The 23,789-nt window shown below is 35.8% G+C and overlaps 1 protein-coding gene across 7 annotated transcripts in view; it reads right to left on the bottom strand.

Annotated features, from left to right (window-relative positions):
* The window catches only part of FER (FER tyrosine kinase), a 154,356-nt gene extending 132,441 nt beyond the window's left edge, over nucleotides 1-21,915 (bottom strand). For 2 of the 7 annotated variants that reach the window (XR_001525417.3, XM_033511340.1), the window contains exons 1-5: nucleotides 21,677-21,912; nucleotides 12,328-12,439; nucleotides 7,376-7,634; nucleotides 3,492-3,665; nucleotides 92-191 (exon numbers count right to left, since the gene is read on the bottom strand). Coding sequence is in view for 5 of the 7 variants with exons in the window: in XM_033511340.1 (XP_033367231.1) it covers nucleotides 92-191; nucleotides 3,492-3,665; nucleotides 7,376-7,582 (481 nt within the window). In the remaining 2 variants the exon portion in view is untranslated. Of the gene's footprint in view, nucleotides 1-91; nucleotides 192-557; nucleotides 601-3,491; nucleotides 3,666-7,375; nucleotides 7,635-10,670; nucleotides 10,795-12,327; nucleotides 12,440-21,676 lie in introns of those variants that run through there. The other 5 variants (XM_015652887.3, XM_015652889.3, XM_033511341.1 and 2 more) reach the window with 5 other exon arrangements.
* Between the last annotated feature and the right edge of the window lie 1,874 nt (nucleotides 21,916-23,789).

Raw genomic sequence — 23,789 nt, 5'->3', positions numbered from 1 at the left:
AAAAAAAAACAAAATTACCTTGTTTCATTGCAAGAGTTTTAGCAAGTTTGAAAACGGCAATAATAAATACACAAAATCAAGTCAATCATACCTTTAGCTACAGCTTCTTTATACTTTTCTTTGGCAGAATTTACTTCTTTTATTAGTTGCCTGTAGCTAGATTTAAGTTTCTCTAGTTCTGTCTTTGTGACCTTTAAGAAAAGAGAAATTTAAAAAGCTTTAAAAATACTTATTCTCAACACATTAAAAAAATATAGCATTAGTAAAACAGAATTAACAGAATTTATTATCCAAATTAAGGATGCTTCACTTTCCACTGGCTTGAGAAAATCTTAATAGGATATTACATGGTGCAATTACACAGTGCAAATTACATGTTACAAATTACATGGTGCAAAATCAAAAATGCATGGATTAAGTAAGATGCCTAAGACACAAATCCCCATTCACATCAATGTGATTAAAAATATATTTAGAAAATCCAGCTGATCATCAACAATATTCCATTTCAATTACAGTGCAAAAAAACCATCAAAAAGATGCTTAACAAATCATACTGGCTTAAAATTTCCTATGCATAGGAAGGAATTCCTTTAGAACCTAAAAAAAAGCAGAATTTTTAGACATTACTCTTCATACAGATGACTAAGGAACAGCAACTTGGCATTAAATAATCTATCAATTGTAATATTTAAACCCTTAAAAAGGAAAATCAAACCAATGATCAAAAAAGCCCAATCAAAAACCCAACAAATCAAATAAAATCCTCTACCATGAAACAGAGCACTGAAGGTAACATTTTTGGTCACAAAATTAAAATAAAGTTTTCTCTTCTACCCAAAGCATTCATTCAGTGTATGACAAAAACTAGTGCACTGTTCAGAAATGATCCCAAATCATTAATTTGCAAAAGAAAGCCAGTAAGAAACCAGCCATCAGAATACTAAAAAAAGGCTAGCATACATTGTAAAAAAAACCAAAAAATTCTGACCAATGAAAAGAAAAAAAAAATCCAACAGAAAAATAAACTTCAATTGGAAAATCATGGAAGAGAATTTATTAACTAATTTTAACAGAAACACTTCTCTCAGTGAATGTGCAGAAAAAGAAGTTCATTCTACTGAAAAATTGTTCCTCTTGCAACTGGCAGGAAGAAGGCTGAAGATCACAATTTTCCCTTCTTTTCATGAGGCAAGGCCCAGAAAACACTACTTGCACCCCCCAGAACATCTGAAAACTTGATTAAATTCCTTAAAGATCCAACAAAGCGCTGTCTACAACGTGTGGTTTTGGGCCAACTGTGCAAAATTTAATTTGAAGGCAGAACTTTTGTTCCCCATCAATCACATATACTCATCTCATATTTCTACCCTCTGTAAATTATACACAACTGCTGTTTATACACCAATAGAGGCGATACGGGAGAAATAACTTTATGACAAATTCGTATTATAATGACATCACGACAAATGAGAGAAAGATGAAATTAGGAAGTAGTGATTACAATTAAGACCTAAATAACACAAACAGTTTCTTTTATAGGAAACTGAAAAATAAAACAGGGAACTAGCATTATGAAACCTTTATAATAATTGCATTATGGTAATTAGATTGCATTTTTCCAACAAATAAAACCAACACCAAGAGCATGTCTGTTCCCATAGAACACTTAAGGAACTAAGATGGTAAAGGATTACTTTCAACTCAGTTTTAATTTCAAAAAGTCTTACCCACCTAATTAGCACACTACTCTACTTTCTTCCCCTCAAATTTAATGAAGAAAGAAAATTGAATAATTTTAAGTTGTTGAATAACATCTTAATGGAAACTAGAATAAATCTACAAGATACAAGTCATATTACATTTGTGTAAAAGCCATGTTATTTACAGTCCTTAAAAATCTTCCCTGTAATATTCTTCACTGTTGAGATGTCTAGAATAAGAAAAGATGACATGCATTTCACCTAGACACATTTTTATGCCAGCTTATCCTAAAAGTAAGAGCTACACAGACACTGATGTCCACTGATGTTATTTGCATACTGTCCTAGGATATAATCGACATTTTACCTCTGTGCGTAACAAAAGCAGAAATAAGACCACAGAACATGAGAAGTATTTTGAATTTTGGGGAAACATTCTGAAAGTGCTCCAGGTACACAAAACCTTGAACATCAGCTAACAATAGGAGAACACTAGTCAAATACCTCTTTGTAAAATCAGGAAGGGGAAAAAAGGAAAACAAACCCAAAAAAACTGAAATCAAAGAACAAAGCAAGCCTGATCAGCAGGATACAAAATACTTTGATGGCTATGCAGCCCATAATTAAATAAAGTCAATATGGTTTATAATAACCATTTGGTGAGTGCTCAATATGCATTACGTTTTTTTGGAAAAGTCTTATAAAATAAGACATTTTTATTAAAGGTTTTAGCAGAGTTTGGCCTAATAACAGAAAACAAAACATTGCATAGTCTCTTTGCAAAGTATACAGCAGTCTTACTCCTTTCAGCCCCTCTTTCTTATCTTTTTCTCTTTCTGAAATTCTTTATAACTTCTATTATTTCTAACACATGCTACCAGCCTACTGACCATGCATCAAAAAATATGTCTCCCTAGTCCCTGTTTCACAAAGATGGCAAGATTCTAACATATTATGGAAGCAATCTTGTAAGAGTCAACATATTTAACTTAAAATAGTCTTAGTTTAAGCACAAAATAGCTCTAAGTTCATCTCATAATGGCCCAAGAATCTTTTACTCATCAATCTGTGACAGTGTTACGGCTTTACTCAGCTGTTACATTTTAATTATTCTACTTCAAATCCCAAATTCTCTGCTGGAAGAAAGAAGAAACAGTGCTTCTCCTTCCCTCAGCAGACATTTCAGACGACCACTCTGATTTTTGAGATCTGTAGCTAAATTGCCCCAGATCATCTGAATGAAACTGATTTCTGTCAGCTTTACTGACAAGACACAGCACTTTGAACACAAGCAAGACAACAAATGTGTTATGGAAAACACTCTGAAGAGTTTCACCTGCAGTCTTAATATTTGGTTTATACCTGCTTTATATTTTAAAATAGGCACTAGAACTCTGTCCCCTTCCAAAAGAGTCTGGACTGCCAAATGCACTCATTAACAAAAGTTTACAGTGCCCCGGTCCCATGAATGTCTAGAGTGGAATTAAAACAGGAAAAGAGACAGAATAGAGAAGTGTCACACAAGAATTATCCTCTACTAGAAGAGCATTTCCAGTGCTATCTGTCCATGGAAATTCATGTGGGAGAAACTTCTCCATCTTTGCCTTGTCAGCTAGAAGGACAGAAAAACTGTAGAAAATTATTAAAATTTAAACTAAGCATTCTACATATCACCCACTACACTTTTACCACAGCATGAACAAAACCAAAAAAAAATCTACTCTTAAGTTAATATTTTTAAACATAGAGAATTATAGTCAACTTATCAAGCACAGATGAATAAAATACCTTGTACATCTCTGCTTCAATTTGTTGATGAACACCTACGAAACTCTTCTTAACTTGCTGCTTATCTTTGATCATCATTGTAAGCCTATGCAAGGGCCCAGAATTAAGATCCTCTGCATGTGTCTTCATTATTTTGCTCAGCTGTTCTGTTTGCTGTACCACGAGCAACCAAGACTGTAAAAAAGCCAGTACAAAAAGCACTCATTTATTTCAGCTTACAAATAATTGAACAATGAATAAGATTGAATAAGAATGCAATGAATAAGAACTGGAAGAAGAATCGTTGCTTAAAAAAATTCAGCAAAAGAACTAATTTTAAGCTTACCCAAATGTATTTGAATATCTTCCTGAAACAGCAAAATCATGCCTCAATCTTACTCATAAAATCATAAAAAAGCAAAAGAGACAAAAATACAACATTGAATGTTCACCCTTCAACATTGTCCAGTATTTCTGAACACCAAAGAATGCATTGCAGCCTTATTTTTTTTAAAATATACCCCCAACACACCTAAGAACCAAGTTCCTATATCTTTTGTCCTCCAGTTTCCCCCCACAGTTGCTCTGCCCAAGCTGACTTCTGCCTTTGTCTGAATACCTGACAGTAATATGCATTTGAAGGGTGGTGGTTAAAGAGGACACCACGACATCAGCTGCTTCACACAGCAGCATCAGTCAGGCCACCAGTACCAAAGCACAAACAGACACAACACTCATCTGTCACTGTAACCCTCCATCCTTCTGTACCCTTGCTTTAATGGCTTTCCTTGGACATCTCTCAGTTTTCAGGACAGCTTAATGTGATGTGTGTGTCTTTGAATACAGATACACATCTACAGATATCCCAGACACAAATGTGAAATTAAACTTCAGTTCAAACAGAAGCCTTGGTTACCCTCAAGATTGGTGTCACATAGTGTATTCCTTAAAGATAACTCTCTGACAGTGAAGGCTGTGCTATAGCTAGGATTTCAGTGTCTGCATGCCACAGAATTACAAGGTTTTGAAGGCAGCTAGCATATGAATTTTATTGGCATTTATCTTACTCTTACTAAAACAGTAATCAGCCTGAGATAAGAATTTTAGAAAATTAATTTGTTTGTTAGCTTTGGGGCTTCTTTATATCCTGTATACAAACAAATATACCAAATATTTCTATCTCTATATGACAATGTTGCAACAGAAACTGGATCCTAGAGAACAAAACAAAAGACAATTGACTCCCCAGTATAGCGGACTACCTTTTACATTTCCTCCAGCTTGTAAATATCCCACAGACTGGCACAGAGTTATCTAGATTGCTTAAAGTGCTATGTTATAAAATGTCAAGGCTCAAAGCTTCCCTGCTATGGCTGGAGACTATTTCAGCATGAAAAGCTGCATAGGATAAAACAGGATTGAACACCTGCATGAGAAGAGTGGGCAGAAGAGTTTTGTTTGTTTTGTGGTTATGGAAGAGTTCATAAAAGTGCTCTCAGAGGTGAAAATCTAGTCAGAGTCATCCATTTGCCATAAGGTTGATTCATTAATGATGATACAACTACTGTTTTAATCCTGAAAAATCACATCAAAAGTATTTTTCAATAGTACAGGTATTATAAAGAAATGCTTAGTTTATAATTCACCAAATGAGCTTAAATAAGCCAGAAACATAGCAATTACTTCCCTTTCTGTTAAATAAATCATTTGCATAGTTCCCTGTTCTTCATATCACTCTTTCCATCAGGAAAGGATAAAAGCGATGTTTCCACAGGGAAATGGCAGTCAAGCAGGATTTCTGTGCTTTGTATGATTGTATTTTATTATTTTAAATTAGGAGAAGGTAAAGTAAAAATGCCTCAATAATAGAGATTTATATGGAACAAAAAAGCTGGGTGGGAACAGCAGAAAAGGTAAAGCATTTCCTTCCACAAAAAAATTATCACAATCCAACAACTGCAGTAAGATACATTATTGTTTGGTTTAACACTGCTTTTCAGACATATACACACACAACAGAGCTGTCTTAAAAACACGTCTTTTCTAGCATTACCAGTTGTTCCAGTTTGTTGTCTCCACATGAAAAAAAACAAAGACAGATTTTTCCAAACACCATTTCTCTCTAAGTACTCACTCTTACTGTACACTTAGAGAAGAAAACAAAACAACCACAACAACAAAATCAAACAAACAAAACCCATGAAAAATTAAACAGCCTGCTACTGGGTTTGAATACCACAAAATGCCAACCAATACCACAACACCAAACACAGGAATTTTACATTTTAGAAGATGTAAGAAACTAGACTCATGTCCCATAATATTTGTATCATTCTTTGGTTCTGTAAAATGCCAGGAAGAGAGAAAAAATCATCACAAGAGAGTAAAACAAATTAGAATAAGATCAGTAAATTAATCAATAATTTGGGCTTTTTAACTGCCACAACCAGTAAGATGTGTCAGTACACAACTTCAAAATCTAAGGTGTCAGTGAAATTTTAAGACAAGCTGAAACAAAAGATCTGCCAGACCATATGAATATTTTTGCTGTTATATAAAAATGTAGAAATCAGAGATGCAACTTAGTGAAAAATTACACCTCCTTAAGAGAAAAAAAAAGGGAATGAAAATGATGCTGAAGGACAACTTGAGTGCCTCTGTTCAAAACAAAATTTAAAACGTGACATGCACGCCTCTCTTCAAACCAAAAAGAATGTGGCTTAAGTCAGATCTCCATATTTTTTAATTTATGTGCTCACAGGAAGTCCTCATGTTAGTAACATGAACTGTCCTAGGCTGAGATACCTATATGAAGGTTAATGGTTATGTGTATCACATAATGCTAAATACTCTGTGACAATGAAAAAGAAGGGCTGTATTTCAATTTACAAGGAAAGAATTATTGTGGGGGAGGGAAGCAACAATAAAACATGTTATATATAAACACTGCACGGTGCTGAAGCAGCACAACTATAGCAGCACAGCTTTAAGGTCACACACTGCCACTTCAACCCTGTATACATCCATCCTGCTGCACAAGGAGCAGCCCTACTCCTAATGCTATGCCACAGCCACTGCCCAAGCAGCCACCCTTAAGCCCACCACATAAAAAACACTTTGTCTAAAATTTAACCTGACCCAGAAAGGGTGCTTTCCTGCAGAGAGAAAATGAGGATTCATGCCAGACTGAAGGCACTGTTTAACCACTGCTACAGAACAAGGGCCAAGAACTGAATAAGCCATCAAAACAGGATAGTCTTCTCTTGTCAGTAGAGAATCCAGGTCCAGAATAAAGCTTTCAAACAAGTGATAAAGTAAGTTTGCTTCATCATTACATTTACTTGAATTTGCTCTAAATCTGAAAACCAATAATTGGAGAACAGACAGCCTTACCTTTTTAAAAAATCAACACAATTATTTCAAAAAGAATACAAAATAACCTCACAATTATGAGAAACATCCTGAATTAATGTTTTGTTTTTACAACACATGCTACAGTATGAGTAACAGCTGGAATGCTAGGCTTTGCCCTGGTTTCCTGGTATTTTTCTATTTCTGTCACAAATTCTATATAACAAACAATAGTTCCTATCTTAAAAGAAAAGCTTGCTATAGCATACTTGATTTTCAAAGCAGTAAACAAAGTAGCAGCCTCAACACATTTAAGTAAAATACTGAATTTCAAAAATCAATTGATTCTCATTCCATTAATTAATTTTTTTAAGGCAAGACTAGAGCTCAACATCTTCTTATTTCACCGAGGAACAAAAATAATCCATTTTAAATATTTTGGCAACATTAACACTCAACAAAATTACTGGATAGCAATCCAACTCAAACCAAAAACAAACAAAAATAAACCCAGAACCCAAGGATATTCCAAATTCAAAATTCTTCAGACTTACCTTGGATACATTGCTGATATAATCCAATTGACAAGCACTCTCTTTATCTACTTGGTTACAAAGATTCTGTAAAGTGGATGCATATTCTTTATCACTTTTTACTCTCATTACCATAAATTTCTTCACTGTTTCCAGCAGTCGTAGTTCCCAGTCTTGCAGTTTTAATAAAGCATCATGAGAATACTTCAGATCACCTCCAAACCCCATTTTTTAAGGCACTATACACCAGACAGCAGAAAATACAGGCTCTTCACCACATCTGAAAGAAGAACAATGACGAGACAATTGATGAAACAATCATCAATAGAAAAACTTCTGGTGAGACAAAGAGCAACTATTGATGTCTAAATCCTGAAATAACCTAATCATAAGATTAACCACATACATTCATCTCAGTATAAACTGAAAGGAGGCTCAGAGCACTGTTTTGAGCACCAAACTCTGACTGGATAAGATTTCAGCCTCTGAACCGCTCTCCAGTGTCCATTTTTGCAAAAACGTCCCTTCCCTAACTTCTGTTACAGTATAAAAGAAAACATAATAGCATCTAAGACAAACCCTGAAGACTACATATTTAACCAAATAAGTACAGGTAACTATCTCCAGACAAGCTGCCAACTGCACTTTTCTACTCCTGGTGACCTGAAACATTTGTTTCTCATGTTTACTGTCCTAAGAGCACAGAAAAATCCAAATAAAACACCAGCTCTCAGGCACAGCATCTGTGGGAAATGGGTAACTATTTAGAAGCTAGTTTGCTCCTAAACCCTGTGTTAACAGGCCATTAAACCTGCAGATTCAATGTCCCAAAACCCAGAAAATATCCAAAAGCCAGTTTCCCATCCAACTATACACTGGTCGCCGGCGTCAGAGTTCTATAGTTCACACCATTTTACCTCAGAACAGTGCAGTCTTACTGTACCAAATTGATATAAAGTAAGATTGATACGCAGATAAGATATGCTGCCTTATGAAATCCTGTTGCAGAACCGAAGGTCAAAGACACATTGCTGGAGTTAGCTCTGAAATACCTGTATCTGATGCTGATAATGGCTACACGTGGAAGAGCTGAAACCACACAAAGAAGTAATTCCTCCACAGCCTTGCACAGGTTTTGTAATGTGGGCTGAACCCTCTTTTCTGTGTACACACCAACCACCTGTTTCTATACTAATCAGTGTCAACTAGGTAAGATAAAGTCACATGAACTGCAACCCTTATCTCTGGACTGCAGTGCAGCCACAGCCTGTACCCTGCCTATTCATCACTGATTCCTGCACTACAGCAAAGTCTTGCCTCTTTTTTAACACAGAAATACCAATTTCTTCACAGGTTTTACATACTACCACTTATTAGCAGTGTTCTACAAACATTAACAAATCTATCTTCCTAGCATTCCTTTGAGGGAAGTAGGACTAATATTCTAATTTTACATAAAGAAATAAGACACATAAACTAATATCAACACTGTGGCAGCTCATACCAGTATGTACACGGCTTAAAGACAGACTTTTCACACTTTTCAGAGCCTTTTTAGCATATTAGGTATTCAGAAAAAATAAATACGTTATTGACTTCAGTTACTGCACAAAATTTCTGAAGATTTTGCAAATAAAAATCTCAAGCAACCTCTGAAATAAGCCTGATGTACTATCTGTTTGTTCTTAGAACACAAACCATGTTACAAAAGAAAACAAAGATCCAATAAATAAAACTAGAACAGTGCCACATTACTATGTATCTATACAATACAGAAAAGCAAGTCAAGGTTGTATGAACAACCTTAAACCTGTGAACTTTCATAAGCCCTTTAATTTGAAGCTGTATATCCTAGTCCTGATGGCTAGGAATTCAGTCATACACAGCAACAGTAAATAGTTTGTGTTGGCTGTATTTATGAACTAAGCCATTATTAGTAGCATTAATGAAAATACCTCCACAGTTCAAGTTCAGGAACACTCTTGCAGAACCACAAATATTTCAGTAACTTGAACCAAAGAAAAAATTCTTAAAGCCCATGTTTATTAATATGACTAAAGCTGCACTCATGAATTTTCAATGCCCTTTAGATCTAGATCCACTTTTATGACTTTTCATTTTTCTCCTACCCATTTTAGCACATTACCTAATTCTCCTAGCACAATACCTGTGAGAAAAGATAGTGTCCTTGTTTTCTTACATCCAGATTTAAAAGCGATGGAAACTGAATCTCACAGTGAAATTTGGCCTTGTGTTATAAGTAATGGCTTCCCTGCTTTTACCCTAGCCTCTGTTTTGTACTGGGAGGGAGTACGGCAAGGGAAGGAGGAAATATTCTCAGCATGTGATATTTCAGTCTGCTTCTAGTGACTTACATAGCAGCCACAGGATTACAAAAAAAATCAATAGAACAAAAGACCCAACAGTATCTCACTCCAGCCTGCTAAGTTGTTCTTCATAAAGCAGTAATCAGATTTTTTTCCAATTTAGATGCCTGAATACATAGGCAAAAATTGTACACACCCTGGACTCTGGTCTCATTTTAAATCATTCCTTTCACTGCAACAGAAGCAGTGATAAAGAAGAAGTGCTAAAATTCTGATTTGCTAGAACTAACAAGAATAAAGGCTCAGAACTAATGATTCCCAAATGAGTAAGCCAGCTGCCATGTGACTTCCATGCAAATTAATAAAACGTTCAATCCAGCCAAATTCAAGTGCTTCATTGTGGAGGCAAAGAAGTGGTGAAGTATTTGAGACCCAAACCACTAAACTAAAATTTTGATAAGATAAAAACCAATTCTGTCACTTAAAACTACTTCTGACTTTTTAATGGTTTTTAATACTTTTAAACAACTGAAAACAGTACTGGTCACACACTCGTTAATTTGAAGTCAGAACTATAAGATTTACCAAACACATGAACACACAATTTGATTTTCAAATACTCTTAAAAAACACAAGCACATTTTGAAATGCCAGTATTCAAAAAAACAGTATCTGGCACCAATATTTGATAGTATTTGACCAGTATTTGATATCATAGCACAGATGAGATGACAACTGCCCCACAAGGGTCAGACCAATACAACAGAGTATTTCAGCAACAAGGGACCTACAGCCACCACCTGGGCACAGTGATGCACTTAGATTAGCCCTGGGTCTCCAACCATGGCACCAGATGTTTATCTGGTATAGCTGGGCCACTATTCATGGTGTGATTCTCCTTGCGTTTCCCCACGTGCACAGTTACTGGATTATGGAATGCTAATATTCCCATACTTTTTTGCTTTACCATATAACATTAAAATACTCACACTGATAAGACAAAGATTCCCAGAGATATTTTGCAATCACAGACTACTGGCAAAATTGAGAAATCAGCAAAACCAGCAAAATCTGAACCCAGAAAGGATTTAATGTGGAACTGGTACAAGATGGTGTGTTTGAGACACAAACATGCCTTCTTCTCTAATGTTCAAAAGACGAAAATAACAGTGTGAGAGCTATTCAGGGGGAAAAAAAAATAAATACGGGAGAGTATTTTATCTTAATGGAAAAAACAGAGATGCCATAATGTTTTAAAAAAGCTACACGGAGAAGTGATAACAACAAACATGATATGCTAAATTTATACATAAAAAAAAAAAAACCCTTCAGGAATTGCTTTACTCTTACTGTGAAGAGATTTCTTCTGCTTCTGGTAGATGCCCATGGGGTTTAATCTCTTTTTCCACATGTGAACAAAGCTTGCATAATTTGACATGCCAGTGAAGTTTCAAACAGAATTCTATCACATTTTGTAAAAGCAATAAAATACCAATACCACCAAATAACACAAATTAGTTTCAACTATTTTTTTAAATTTTGAAATTTAAGATTGATATAGACATATAGACATAGATACAGATGGCTAAAACAATTACTGTACATGTAAATATGTCAAAAAGTATTTGTTAACCTTAGGAGTAAAATACGACTCAGAGTAAATCCCTGGTAAAACTGGTGCTTTCTACATGTTGCCATCAATTACATCCAAGGCTGTGACTCATAATCCTAAAATAACAATGGATCTACATGCATCAGTTGGAACTTGTGGTTTCACAGTACCAGTGACAAGGTAGGAAACTAGAAAACCACAAATAGAAATAAGCTTTTAGCTCACAGTTTAACAACAAAATTTTAAGTACTTGCAAGTAATCAATATAAGCTCTAAACTACCTTGTAGTATAAGTTTTAGAAAGCATACCTGGCCCCCAATTAAATTTGGAATAGGAAAGTACATCACAGATCTGGATTCTCTCACTCTTCATATACTATCTATGAATTCAGATTGTTAAATCTGCATGGGCTCCAAATCATAGAGAATACAGCATGTATTTTATTTTGGAAACTCTTTCTACAAACATTAAAATATGTAAAAATCAGAAAAGAAGGAGGATTTGGATTCAGGAGACAAATCCTCAAAATCAAGGCTTCTGTACCAAACTAAAAGCATTTTTACAACAGATTATCCATTTGTTAGACAGTCCTTCTCAATTTCTCAATGTAAGGCTTATAGTAGTTATATTCCATTAAAATAATGAAATAAATCATTCTTAGCATCCATCCACACCTTAAACAAAAATTAGACAGTCAAACAGTTGAAATTTCTATTAGTGTAGGATCTATTCCTGGAACACACAAGACCACGAAACACAAAGCACATGCATTACCTACCATTTGTAATACACTAATACACTAATCATGAATCACATATTCATAACATTATCTTTGTATGCATAGATATGAGGTATACAACACAAACTAATAAAACCAATCCTTCTGCAAAGCTTTTGGCAACAATAAAGACCTTAAGTGGCAATACAAGTTAGCCTGATTATTTCAAAGCTGATTTGAAATACTTGTCCACTCAAAGGAAAGCAGGCAGCCAATTTTCAGGAAGGCTCTTCTGCAAAGCATAAGCTCACATACCTTAAAAGTTTTCCTTCAGAAATGTCCTTTATACAGTTTTTCCTATGTCAGCAGCTACTTCCTCTGATTTTCACCTACTGAAATATACTTTTTTTTTTCTTTTCTGGGGATTCTGCGAAAGAAAAACATAACAAATGTCGTTTTACTATCTCAGCATTTTCAAATACATTGCAAAACTCAAACTTGGGTAAGTTGCCCTGTATTTTCAGGTTATTACCAGAAGCCAGCTGCCTTTTTTAAAAAAAAGAGATAGTTTAACTAAAAGAGTGGATTTCTCAAATGACTGCTAGTAGTAGTATGCTATCACTTCACATAATGTTGAGTGAAGAAATAATTTTGCCTCTGCACATGTAAGAGAAGATTTTTTTTAAGTTCTTGGAACTTTTCATGACAAGTGTATTGTAGCTGAAAAATCAGACAATTTTATTTATTTCTGAACCTTACCCTTTGTAAAATGAAAACAGAAACCCATTAGCAAGGAAAATGAAAGGCCAAAGTTTGTTATATGAGAGAACAAGTTAGTAGTGGCATTTTCATAAAAGTGGAAGAAAACAAGTGGCAACAAGAAAAAGGAACCACTCAAGACACATAAATTCCTATTTGGCTCTAACTACCCCTAATACCTAAGAAAAGTAAGAGGTCAAAAAGTTAGGATGACTAGCAGGACCAAAATTTCAAGTTGGAACTCTGCAATTTAGGTGAAGCAAACTGACACAGAAGGGTTTTGACACTTTATATTAAGAAAAGAACATATATTGAATTTAAGGAATGGTAAGGAACAAGCTTTGCACACAGTTTACAAGTGCAAGGTACACTGCATAATCTCTACATGTGGACCCATGACAAGCGTTCACTCACAATCCCATGCTAGAATGTCAGACTTCAGATGAGACATTCCATAACATTCCAGTTTAGCAATGCCCTCATAGGAAAAAACACATGAAGCAAAACTGAAAGAAAGACACAGTGTGCAGAGGTGATGAAAGCAAAACTATTTTCAAAATCTCTGTTATTTAAAACAAAACACTGATCACAGACACATTTATAAAATCTTAGGAAGGGACAATATTAGTTCACATTCAAGCAGGCATTATTTAGTATTCCTTTCTGGTTACTTAGTGACATTTGAGAAACAAAGAACTGCCTAATATAAATACAAAACTTCTATTCTCTGTGACCAAAAATAGAAAAGACTAAGTGATGTGAAGATTCAGGCACTGAAAAGAACAGCAGCTATGCAAGCAGATACTAAAGGAGAAAAAAAAAATGCAGGAGATTACAACCATTACATTTAAAAAACAGATATAAAATCATTTGTTCCAAAGTCACAAAGCCCAAAGGAAACTCTCCACTAGCAAAAAAGTACAAGCAGGAGCAAAACATTAGAGTAAATTTGGCTCTAGTCTTTCTAACACAAATACAAACCAGGTGGAAACACCAGACTGTCACTGGACAGGAACACAATTCCTAATCACCATTCAAATGGGACTCGTGAAAGTGGAATAAATATCACTATGAGCACCTGGGCACATTCATGTTTCAATCAGATGTTAAGAACTGCATGTGGCAAAAATGAAGCACTTAAAAAAATTCCATTTATCAAACAAAACAACAGATTGGAGCCACTTCAACACAAAAAAGTTCTATCTTCTGCTCCCTGAACAAAAACAACTAACACACTTATTTTCCTTTATAAAGAACTACCCTATCACATATTTTAGAATGCAGGATTTTGTTTGTTAGTACGAAAATTAAATGAAAACCCAACTTTTCTTTAGAATTCCAGTTACTATTGATATTTTACCTATGTGCATTTTTTTTATCTGCACCCAGGTCATTAGCAGAACTTAGTAATGCAAGTAGAAGTTAGTAATGCAAGTCCAATACAGGTTTAATTGATAGGCATACACTAGTTAGTATGTGGAAGCATAATAAAAGCATTCCAGTGAATTGCACAGCCAGATGTCAGAGGGCAATAAAATGTCACTGAATTCCCACTGCTATTTCTGAGCTCAAACATAGGAGAACCTGATAGTTACAAACATCTTGCTACCACAATGCAATAATCCACTTTCTACTGAAGATATAAAAGACAAATTTATAAGAAGATCAAGACAGAAGAACAGAAAATCCAGATGATCTGTTGTTTTCTGAAATTACTACCAAGACAGTTAAAAGCCAATCCCCAAATCAGATCCTCTTTAGATTTAGGATATATAAGGCATTTTCTAAAAATGAGGCATCAGAGAAGAAATAAAAATATCAAATTAGTAGCAAAAATTCACCAGAGTCAGATGCTATTGAGCCAAAGCACTGAAGCATCAGCTATCAAATTTCCAATTTATTAATTCTGCAAAAACTTAGGCTTAAGGTGAGCCAAGCAAAGAACAATCAAGAGTGGAATCAAAATTTTTTCAGATGTGACAAGGAAATCAGAAGAAGCACAACAAAGTCTGACCCTGATACTGCACAAGGTGGATAAATCATGCCTAAGAATCTGTAGACTAGAACAATTCAAACGAGGAAAAAAAAAAACAATGCAGCTTTTGTAGAGCAAAATCAACTTGAAGAGTTCTGTAAAGGCTTCAAGGATCCTGTGTGAAAATGTATTGGAAGTGGGAATTTTCTGCTGATACCTGCGATAGGAAGCTACTAGAGAACTGAAGACGATGCAGGGTAAGACTTAAGAGACAAAGTTTGACAGGGGAAAGAGCTCAGAAGCCTCACCATAATGTGTGCCAGGACTTGGGCTACTCTTCAGAATGGTTACCTGCTTATATGTCCTACAGAAGCATCTGTGCTTCATACAAAATTATTATGATTAATCAAAACCAACAGATCATTACAAAACTCACAGAACCTCAGAACACTGAGCAGCAAGCACAGAAAACAGCAGATTAAGTCACATGTCAATAAATGCAAAATAATATACCAGTAGGAGTTATTTAATAACAGTACCAGAAAAAGTTGTAGTAGTCTCTGAACACACCCTTTTAAAAACATTTGTTCAGTGTTTTCGAGCAGTCAGGTTAGAAACCATACAAAATATTAGACTATTTTTAATGAAGGAAGGGAAAACATAACATATTCTTATGCTGCTGATACATTAGTGGCATTCCTGCATGTTCAAGTTCTTCTAGCTCATGAAAAACATAAAGCACCAGAAAAGATATAGTTTATACTGATCATAGCATGGAGCAGGTTACATACAGAGAAAAGTGAATGTTTAGCTCACAAAGCAGGCAAGAATGACAGGTGTAAGATCAAAGTATACCAGAAGAAAAAATCACAATAGCACAAAGTGATATGGTACGTCAGATGCCTGAAGTGTTCTCCAGAAGAACTTGAGAACATCAAACAATATTTTTTAAAAGTTGCTCTTATGTCCTTCTTTGCCCAGTAAATAATTAAATGTTATAATTCAATGCCTAAAAATATTTCTGATATCATGAAACAAAGAAGCACAAAGTTATTATAAAAATTAATTTAAAAAACAGATTCGTAGAACAGCACAAGTTCCATCTCAAGATGTCTAAACCGCAGGAGCAGAACAGGAACTATTACTCTATATTTGTGCCAACAGCCCCTTATTATCTGACAGTACCAAGTACTGAACTACATGGATTTTACTTGGTCATGTACAAATATCCTCCAACAGTACCCTCTCATACTCCTATCCCTGCACCTGTAGGAAGACCACATTTTTCCTTAGCAGCTCCTGCAGCTGTGATGTTATTAAAAATAAATGCAACTAAGAAGCCATGGCTCCATCAAATAATATGATTTACACTTATCAGCAGTCTGAAAAAAAAAGCAAAACAGATAAAAGCTCAAAAATACAACTCACATATTCCCTGCCTAGAATCACAAGACACAATTCTAATTCTTTCAGTCTTTCATTTTAAACCATTTTCTAAACCACTGCTATCCTCTAAACACCCTGCAATTACTCTCCATATGACATAAGCAGTCAGAAGCTGAAACAGTGGGGTACCGTAGGACCAACCAACCCTGACAAGAGCAGAGATATTAGTTACAGTTAGTTTCAAGCTCCTTGTCCAAGTGCTTACCCTCTTCCTAACGACTTGATAATATATCCTTATTTATTCATTATCCAAAAATTCACGTTGTTTTTTCACAGAACTTCATCTTCCCCACCACACATCCATTCTGTCCAGCTTACAGACAGCCAGTGAGCTTTCATACTCACTGCTTTGTTCCAGATGACATCTCCCATCTGCCCAGATTATTCTAAACAGTAATCTCATTCTCCACCACACCTTTAGCTGTTTGTTACTTCCCATGGCCTGGTAACTTTCTCAGCATGTTCTTTATCATCTCAGGCCTTCTCTGAAAGAATGGGCAAAGGGTAGAGCTGACATTTGGTAGTGAGCCATGCAGTAAGTGCTTTTTACATGCTGTTACTCAACCAGTTTTGTTTCCACCCTGTAGAAGTTTCTACCTCACAGTCACAGCTAAATAGCAAGACTGAATGCTACCAGGAAGAAAAGTAAGAAAGAGAAGGCAGATACAGGTTAGGAAGAAACACGCTGGTCTAGCTGACACAAGTCACATCCTGTCACTAATACTTCAAGACTCTTCTGCTGTCCTGTTAACTCTGAAAAAGTGACAAAAAGAGCCATATGCCCTTCTTTTGCTTCCAAAGGTAAACTCACCTGGTTTCTCATTACCTTTCATGTGTTCACAAGAAAAAAACCTAACTTTCCTTTCTCTCTTTTTCCAAGAATTAAATTTCCCCTAAATTCAGCTCCAGGACTCAAGAAAAGGCAAGGAAAGGCATGGCTTCAATAGAGAGTTTCTGACTGACAAATTTTCACTAAACTCCCAATTCTGCAGTGCTGCAACATGATCACACTAGATCCTAAAAGAAAAACAGATCAGGATAAGGCTGCTAAAAGTGACTATCACAAGGTAGGTACTGTGGACCTCCAGGCCTGTTAACCAATTCTACCAGTTAAAGAGAAGGACTGTTCCAGAATTACCAAAAAAAATACATAATGTTAAATGTCAAAAAATTGGCCACAAATTGAAAACAGAATAAAAAATGTATCAGTGACTCAAGCTCACTTAATGTATTTTATAGCATATTAAAGAAACTTCTGAACAAAAAAAGAGCAGCTAAAAAAAATGAAACTATTGCATTTTCAAGAGATTTCTTATCTTAGATGACTAGTGAAGGTAGAAACAACTCCTAGAAACAGCCAACACTGAAATAAAAAAGTACCTGTAGTAAGTATCTTGACTAAAGAGTTATTCCAAGCCCTTTAATTAACTTAATTAATAAACTTAATTCTTTGCTGATTTCTCTCATATATTTAGATTTCAATTAGATACCAAGTTCTTTAGTCTGAAGGTAGGAAGCAGCCTTCCTTATTTGGAAAAATACCCCAAACCTCTGAATTTCACATCTTGATATCCACCTGTCTTGAGATGAGTACATGGCAAGTCAGAATTAACATACACATAAGACCCACATGCAAACCTGCAGTCCCAAGGGTGCCTATGTAAACATTTCTTCAACAGAAAAGCATCAAAGAATTCTCCTACTAGGGGGGTCTCATCATCACAAAGCTACACCTAAGACTCCTCCTGAAGATTTCAGGTCCCAAAATTCATCTGGCTGCTGCCATAGCACATTTCAACTTAGAAATCCAGAATATTACTAGAAACTTCTCCCAGTAGCACTGTCTTAGCTCTCAAGATTTCAGAAAAGCCATTGAAAAAGATAAAGCCACAGGACGTGAAATACTTTAAAAAGTCTAGAGGCATTTAATTTCTTCCTATGGCCTGATATCAGCCAGAATGTTTCACCTCAGAAAAAACAATTAGACAACAAAACTACATATGTAATATATGACGGTAATGGTCTCCTCAGGAGAAACATAATCTAGTTCCAAGAATTTATTGCTCTTTGAAAAGAAACTGAAAGAGCAATCAGGATGTTTCTTTTTCCCCCCTTCATTAAACTAATTACATCCTTCTGGTTCATTTAACACTCTCTACTTAGTTAACACACTGTTCATTCAGTCTTCGAGGTCACTTATTTCCTTGGCATCATTGTACCAAATATAATGTAGTTTGATTACACTGTATTCTGTATAGGAAATACTGGCCATGAGGACCACAGGTCCATGAGAGAGTTCTGTGTCTTCCCAACTGCTGATATTCCAGGCTGCTGCACTGCTGGAAATATATTGTGTGGTTCAGTGAAAGGTGTTGCCTCAAGCCTTTGTTTGCTGTTCCTGATCCGAATGACTGCTCCTTCTCATGCTCCATATCCTAAGAGATACCATGATAATTCTCTGTTAAATGGGACACGGTTACTCTCAGTAAAATGCAGACGACTGAACTATGCATTTGTACCCTCTTACAGGCTGTAAGTGAGTAACAAATTTTAATACATACATTCTACAAATACATACCAAAATATATGATGAAATTTACCTATTCTTTTCTTAGTTCCAGTCAGTTTTGTTTGGGTGTCATCAGCCATCCTAGTTATAAAGAACACTCCTTCTGAAGGATATTACTCTCATTTGAAAATGCATTAGCTTTAATTAATATATTAAACTATTACAAACTATTACAAACAGGTAAGAGTGGCAGAGGTTTAATCTTCCAGTTGCCTGGACAAATGGTTCTGAAGTGCATGTGCATGCCTGGACTCTTCATATGGAAATTTCTTTGCACATACAAAATTCAGCCTATCTGATCTTTACTGTAATAGATTATTACTCCTTATCCAGTCTTTCATTCTACCTCTCAAAACTATTTCTAGAAATTATATCAGGTAGCCAATGTTTCATGTAAAAGTACAATATTCTTCATAACATTCGTAATTCAAAAACAAATTAGAGATGACAATAATGTTGTACTGTAGACAAGGATTATTTACCTCCCTCAGAATTCTTGCTTTACTGTACTCAGAGACAGATGAAGGGAATTTCACTGCATCTCTCAATCTGAAACCCCAACTTACTGAGAAAAATTCTGCGAAGGGACACAAGCCATGCTATTGTAATGGCAAAATGTTGACAACCATTTGCTTAATCAGAGCTTTGGATACGGCAGGTCCCCCCGCTGTCCCCCCAAAAGCAGACTGACCACACTCACACTACTAACCCCTACTGATAAAGTGAGCTAGGAAGGTCTGTTACGACATTCTGCCTGGCTGTACCCTTTACCTGTACTTCCTGAAACTTAAGAGTATAAATGCTGTGGGTTATTATTTTACATTCATGAACATTTCAAAGCAGAATCCACAACTAGAAAGTCAGATGCTATCTGAAAGACACATTAAATATAGAAAGGAAGTTTTAGTGTAATTTTAAAAAGCTGTACTTGAGCAGACGCAATAGCAATAAACTACAGTGATAATATTTTAACAAATTTATACAATGTAACAGCAGATAAACTTTATGTATTCAAAATCAAGATTTATCCTATGATGCTACTCCTACTTTTTTATAGGCTTACCAAAGGTGAATTTTGTGATTTCTGAATGTAGCAGCTAACAACCTCCACCAGCTGAGCCATTATTAACAGGTTATTTGTCCAAGTATTAAAGCACCAAATATCCAATAAATAATAATAATTTAATTAATAAAATAATTCCTGTATCATTAAAAAATTATTAAATCTATGTCCTTTCCAGCTCTCTATTAAGAGAGAAAACAACTTGTAACTGCCACTTGCAATTCAAATGGCAAGCATTACAATTGTGATGACAGACAATGCAAGCTACAATATCTGCCAATGTATGGAATCGATTTTCCAAATTTTCTAAAGCAAAAAGTTAAGCACAAACAGAACGGGCAAAAAGCAGCAAGGCTGACATATCAAGTACGAAATTAAGAGACTCACAAAATGAGGATGCAAAACCAAATTCCACCCTCTTTGGAATATGCACTGTGATCGTGTAATTACTTTCATGGTGCTTTTCTCCAGAAATGCCCAACTCATTTATTAGAGAGGATGGAGTGCTCTGAGTATGATTCAGCACTCTGTCAGAGGGGCTCATCTTCATGACTCTTATCAGGCTCATTGCTATAATTGTGTGTCTCCCATTTACTAAACGGGCAATTTCAGGGAACAAATGGCTCATGATTAATGCACTTGAACACTGCTCTGAATTTAACTTCTTCTGTTGGCAAAGAGTGCTTATGTAATATGTAACAATTCACAGACTTTTCACAGGTTGCCACTATTTACAAGATAACCGATTTTTTATTAGGTCTTAATTATGATAATTAAGTTTTACACTTAAGCTTAATTTCTTAATGTCTCAGCTCCTCTTGTTGAAATAAATCACTTACAGAATCACACTGTGAAAAAGTAAGTTGTGAGATTTAAGATCAAGTAATGACAATTGCAAGACAGCTACCTGTCTTGAGATCAAGATTTGAATGCCATATAGAAAAATGCCAAATACATGAGAAGCACTAACATGCTAACTAACATGGGAAGTACTTATTCATTAAGTATTTTCTTACTAGCTCATACTGAGAGGATTACAAGTGGACTACAGTATTTTGCCGGCCATATTGTACAGCATACCTAAAGGACAGATTAACAGTATACACGATTGTTCTGTTTCTTCCTCAACAGCTGACACTTTCATGTGTTTGTCTTGATAGAGAGCTACATCACAGAAAGCTCTCACAGTATGCAATTAATGTTGTTACTTCACATTCACCCTATCAATTTTATCTTTCACCCTGTCAACAACCTGAAGGAATTATCTGGTCCAAGTAGCAACTGTCCCCTCAGCAGAAAATAAAAGCAGCCATATCAGAAATCCTAACAAAATATCCTTTTTTGCTCAAGGTACAAGCCCACAACATAAATAAGATTCTAAAGCACCAAGTATTATGCTCCAGAGATCAGTAATTCTGTCAAACCCTTACATAGGCACAGAAATCAGCCACTGAACTGCAGTAAAGTTATGAGTATAGAAAGGTGTCTCTACAAACTGCTATGACACACATCTGAGTATTGCAGGCAGGTTAGTAAGAAACCCAGATGTGGAGAATAAAGTCTGTATGTGGTTAAAGCACCTGGCGTTTTCTCTCAGGCATAGAAGGCAGCAATGCAAGGGAAGCTGGTTACTATAGAGCAAACAGCAATTTGAAATCCAAAGTAGAATGCTGTCATGAAGTAGCTCACTCACTCAGATTGGAAACAGCATTAAGCCCTAAATTATTGGGAATTTATTTTTAGTATCATCAGGGAAAAACACAGGAGTTTAAAAATTCCCAGTTATTGCAGACTCCTTACACTGAACTGAACTCTGCTTTTAAACTTGAAGGAGAAAATAGAAAATAATTACAGTAATGGTCACAAATACGATTTCATGCTACAAGCCGACAGCAATCAAAGCCTTCCATCCAATGAAGCTGTCCTACAAGAAAAAAAAAATTACAATCCCAAACACAAAAATACAAGCCATTTTAGGAGGATTCTTGCTGGTTTTTAAGAATCCTCACCTCCTATGTACTGTGAGACTGTATATATAGCTCTTAAAATAAGAGGTAACTATCTTGTCTCAAACCCTGGAAACAAAGCAATGAATTTCACTGATTCACTACTGTGAAAAAGTTTCCAAAATAAACTTTTGCAAGGACATGCTATATTTACCTGACACAAATGTTGAACAGCAAAAACTTGCTGCATATTTTCATGCACTGAATTTTAAATCCTTTATCTCCCTAACAAAACACTGAATACTCAACAATTCCAAGACTATCTCTACCGTAGAATAAACTCTCCACTAATTTTTTGAAATTAATTTTCACAGGGCAAATACATTCAACAATATAATTAGGCCATGACTAAGGGGACAGTTTTATCTTAGAATAGGAGTGTATATGTGGTTTACTTCCTCCTGGAATGCATTTAGGCGTTCTTCTCTTCTCTTACTCCCTTGCTTCTCCTCCCCGCCAGCAAAAAAAAAATAATAAAAAAAAAAATCTCTTTTCCTAGACCTACTTCCCACACACTGCAAAAAAACTCCTCCCTGTGATGACCTCATGCTCCTAGCCCATCTCCTTGTACGGAGCAATTCCGGGCTTGCTGCCAGCTCTCTCCGCCTTCAGCCTGACATGGCAAACATACCTTCCTTCACCCTGCTGCTTCCCAGCTGAGGGAACACCGAGGATAGGCGGCAAGTCAGGAGAGCAGACGGGGCAGGGAGAGGGGCTTCCCATGGACAAAGAACAGGCCACCAGATGCCTGCCCCACTCTGGCATCCAATATAACTTTGTACCCGTAAAGCACCTCTGCTCTCCACGGCAGGAAGAATGACACTGAACTCTGAACATTTTAAGCATTGAAATACATCCCATGTTACCTAACTGCAGTGCACGTCCTGTAGCCAAACTTTACTTCCCCTCTATGCTCTCAGTGAAATATCTCCAATCTAGTAAAGCAAATGTCACCTCCCCTCCCCTCTAAACAAAGGCCCATCTTTGCATCACAAACGTTCTTTGATATCAAAATTGGCCCGACGTACTGCGCACAGATAAAATCTTTTATCTTTTTTTGCTGGTTATTCTTTAAGCTCTATCAAACAACTCCAAAGGAACAGAAGATTTCTATTCTCTGTATTATTCATTGCCTTCTCTGGCCTGTCTTGCTTTCAAGCGTCAGAATTATTTCTACATGATGACTTTATACACTGGCAATCCAAATACCAACTGACAAAGGACAAAGGCCTCAGTTGTGACATGAAGTTACAGTTGTAGAAAATCAGGAAATGTGATGGATAACTGAGCTTTTACTCAGCTAGTAAGTGACTCTGTACATACAAGACTTGATCTTCTCCCTCAAAGTAATATCTCCAAAGCCCAACTTTACTGGGGTTAACATTCCATACATGTATATTTTAAAGTTGTAACTGTACTGACAATTTCTGTCAACACATTACAAGGAATTTATAAAATGAGGGAACATATATTGGTTGCACCAACAACAACCACAACTCTAACTCGACCTACAATGTATCCATTATTTGCAATTTGCTTTGACTGTGAGCAATGATGTGCCAACGTCACACTTCTCTGAGACTCTCAAAGACTAGCACTTACATAAAATAAACTGCAGAAGCAATCTCCTCGTTAGGTATTATTAAGCAAGCAAAATTAACTTATTTTAATAAAATTATTTTAATACCCAATAATTTTTTTTGGTCAAGAAGTTGTTTTTTTCACACTGCAACTTCTTGAAGGAATCTGCAGTACAACAGAGCAGAGGACTAAATCCACTTTGAACAGGTCTTCTTCAAAGCAGGTAAAGGTTATTTCACCTACTTGAAAAGCAGTGATGCCCTCATCCACACAGAAAATGAGCTGGCTTGTTTTAAAGGTCCTACAAAACCCTTGGTGTTCACAGAGGATGTGTCACTTCAGGGGAGTATGCTCATGTAAAATCTAACCAAACAGAAA

Source organism: Parus major, chromosome Z, assembly GCF_001522545.3.
Source record: "Parus major isolate Abel chromosome Z, Parus_major1.1, whole genome shotgun sequence".
NCBI lineage: Eukaryota > Metazoa > Chordata > Aves > Passeriformes > Paridae > Parus > Parus major.
The sequence above is the reverse complement of the archived record's forward strand: the minus strand, read 5'-3'. Positions and strand labels throughout refer to the sequence as shown.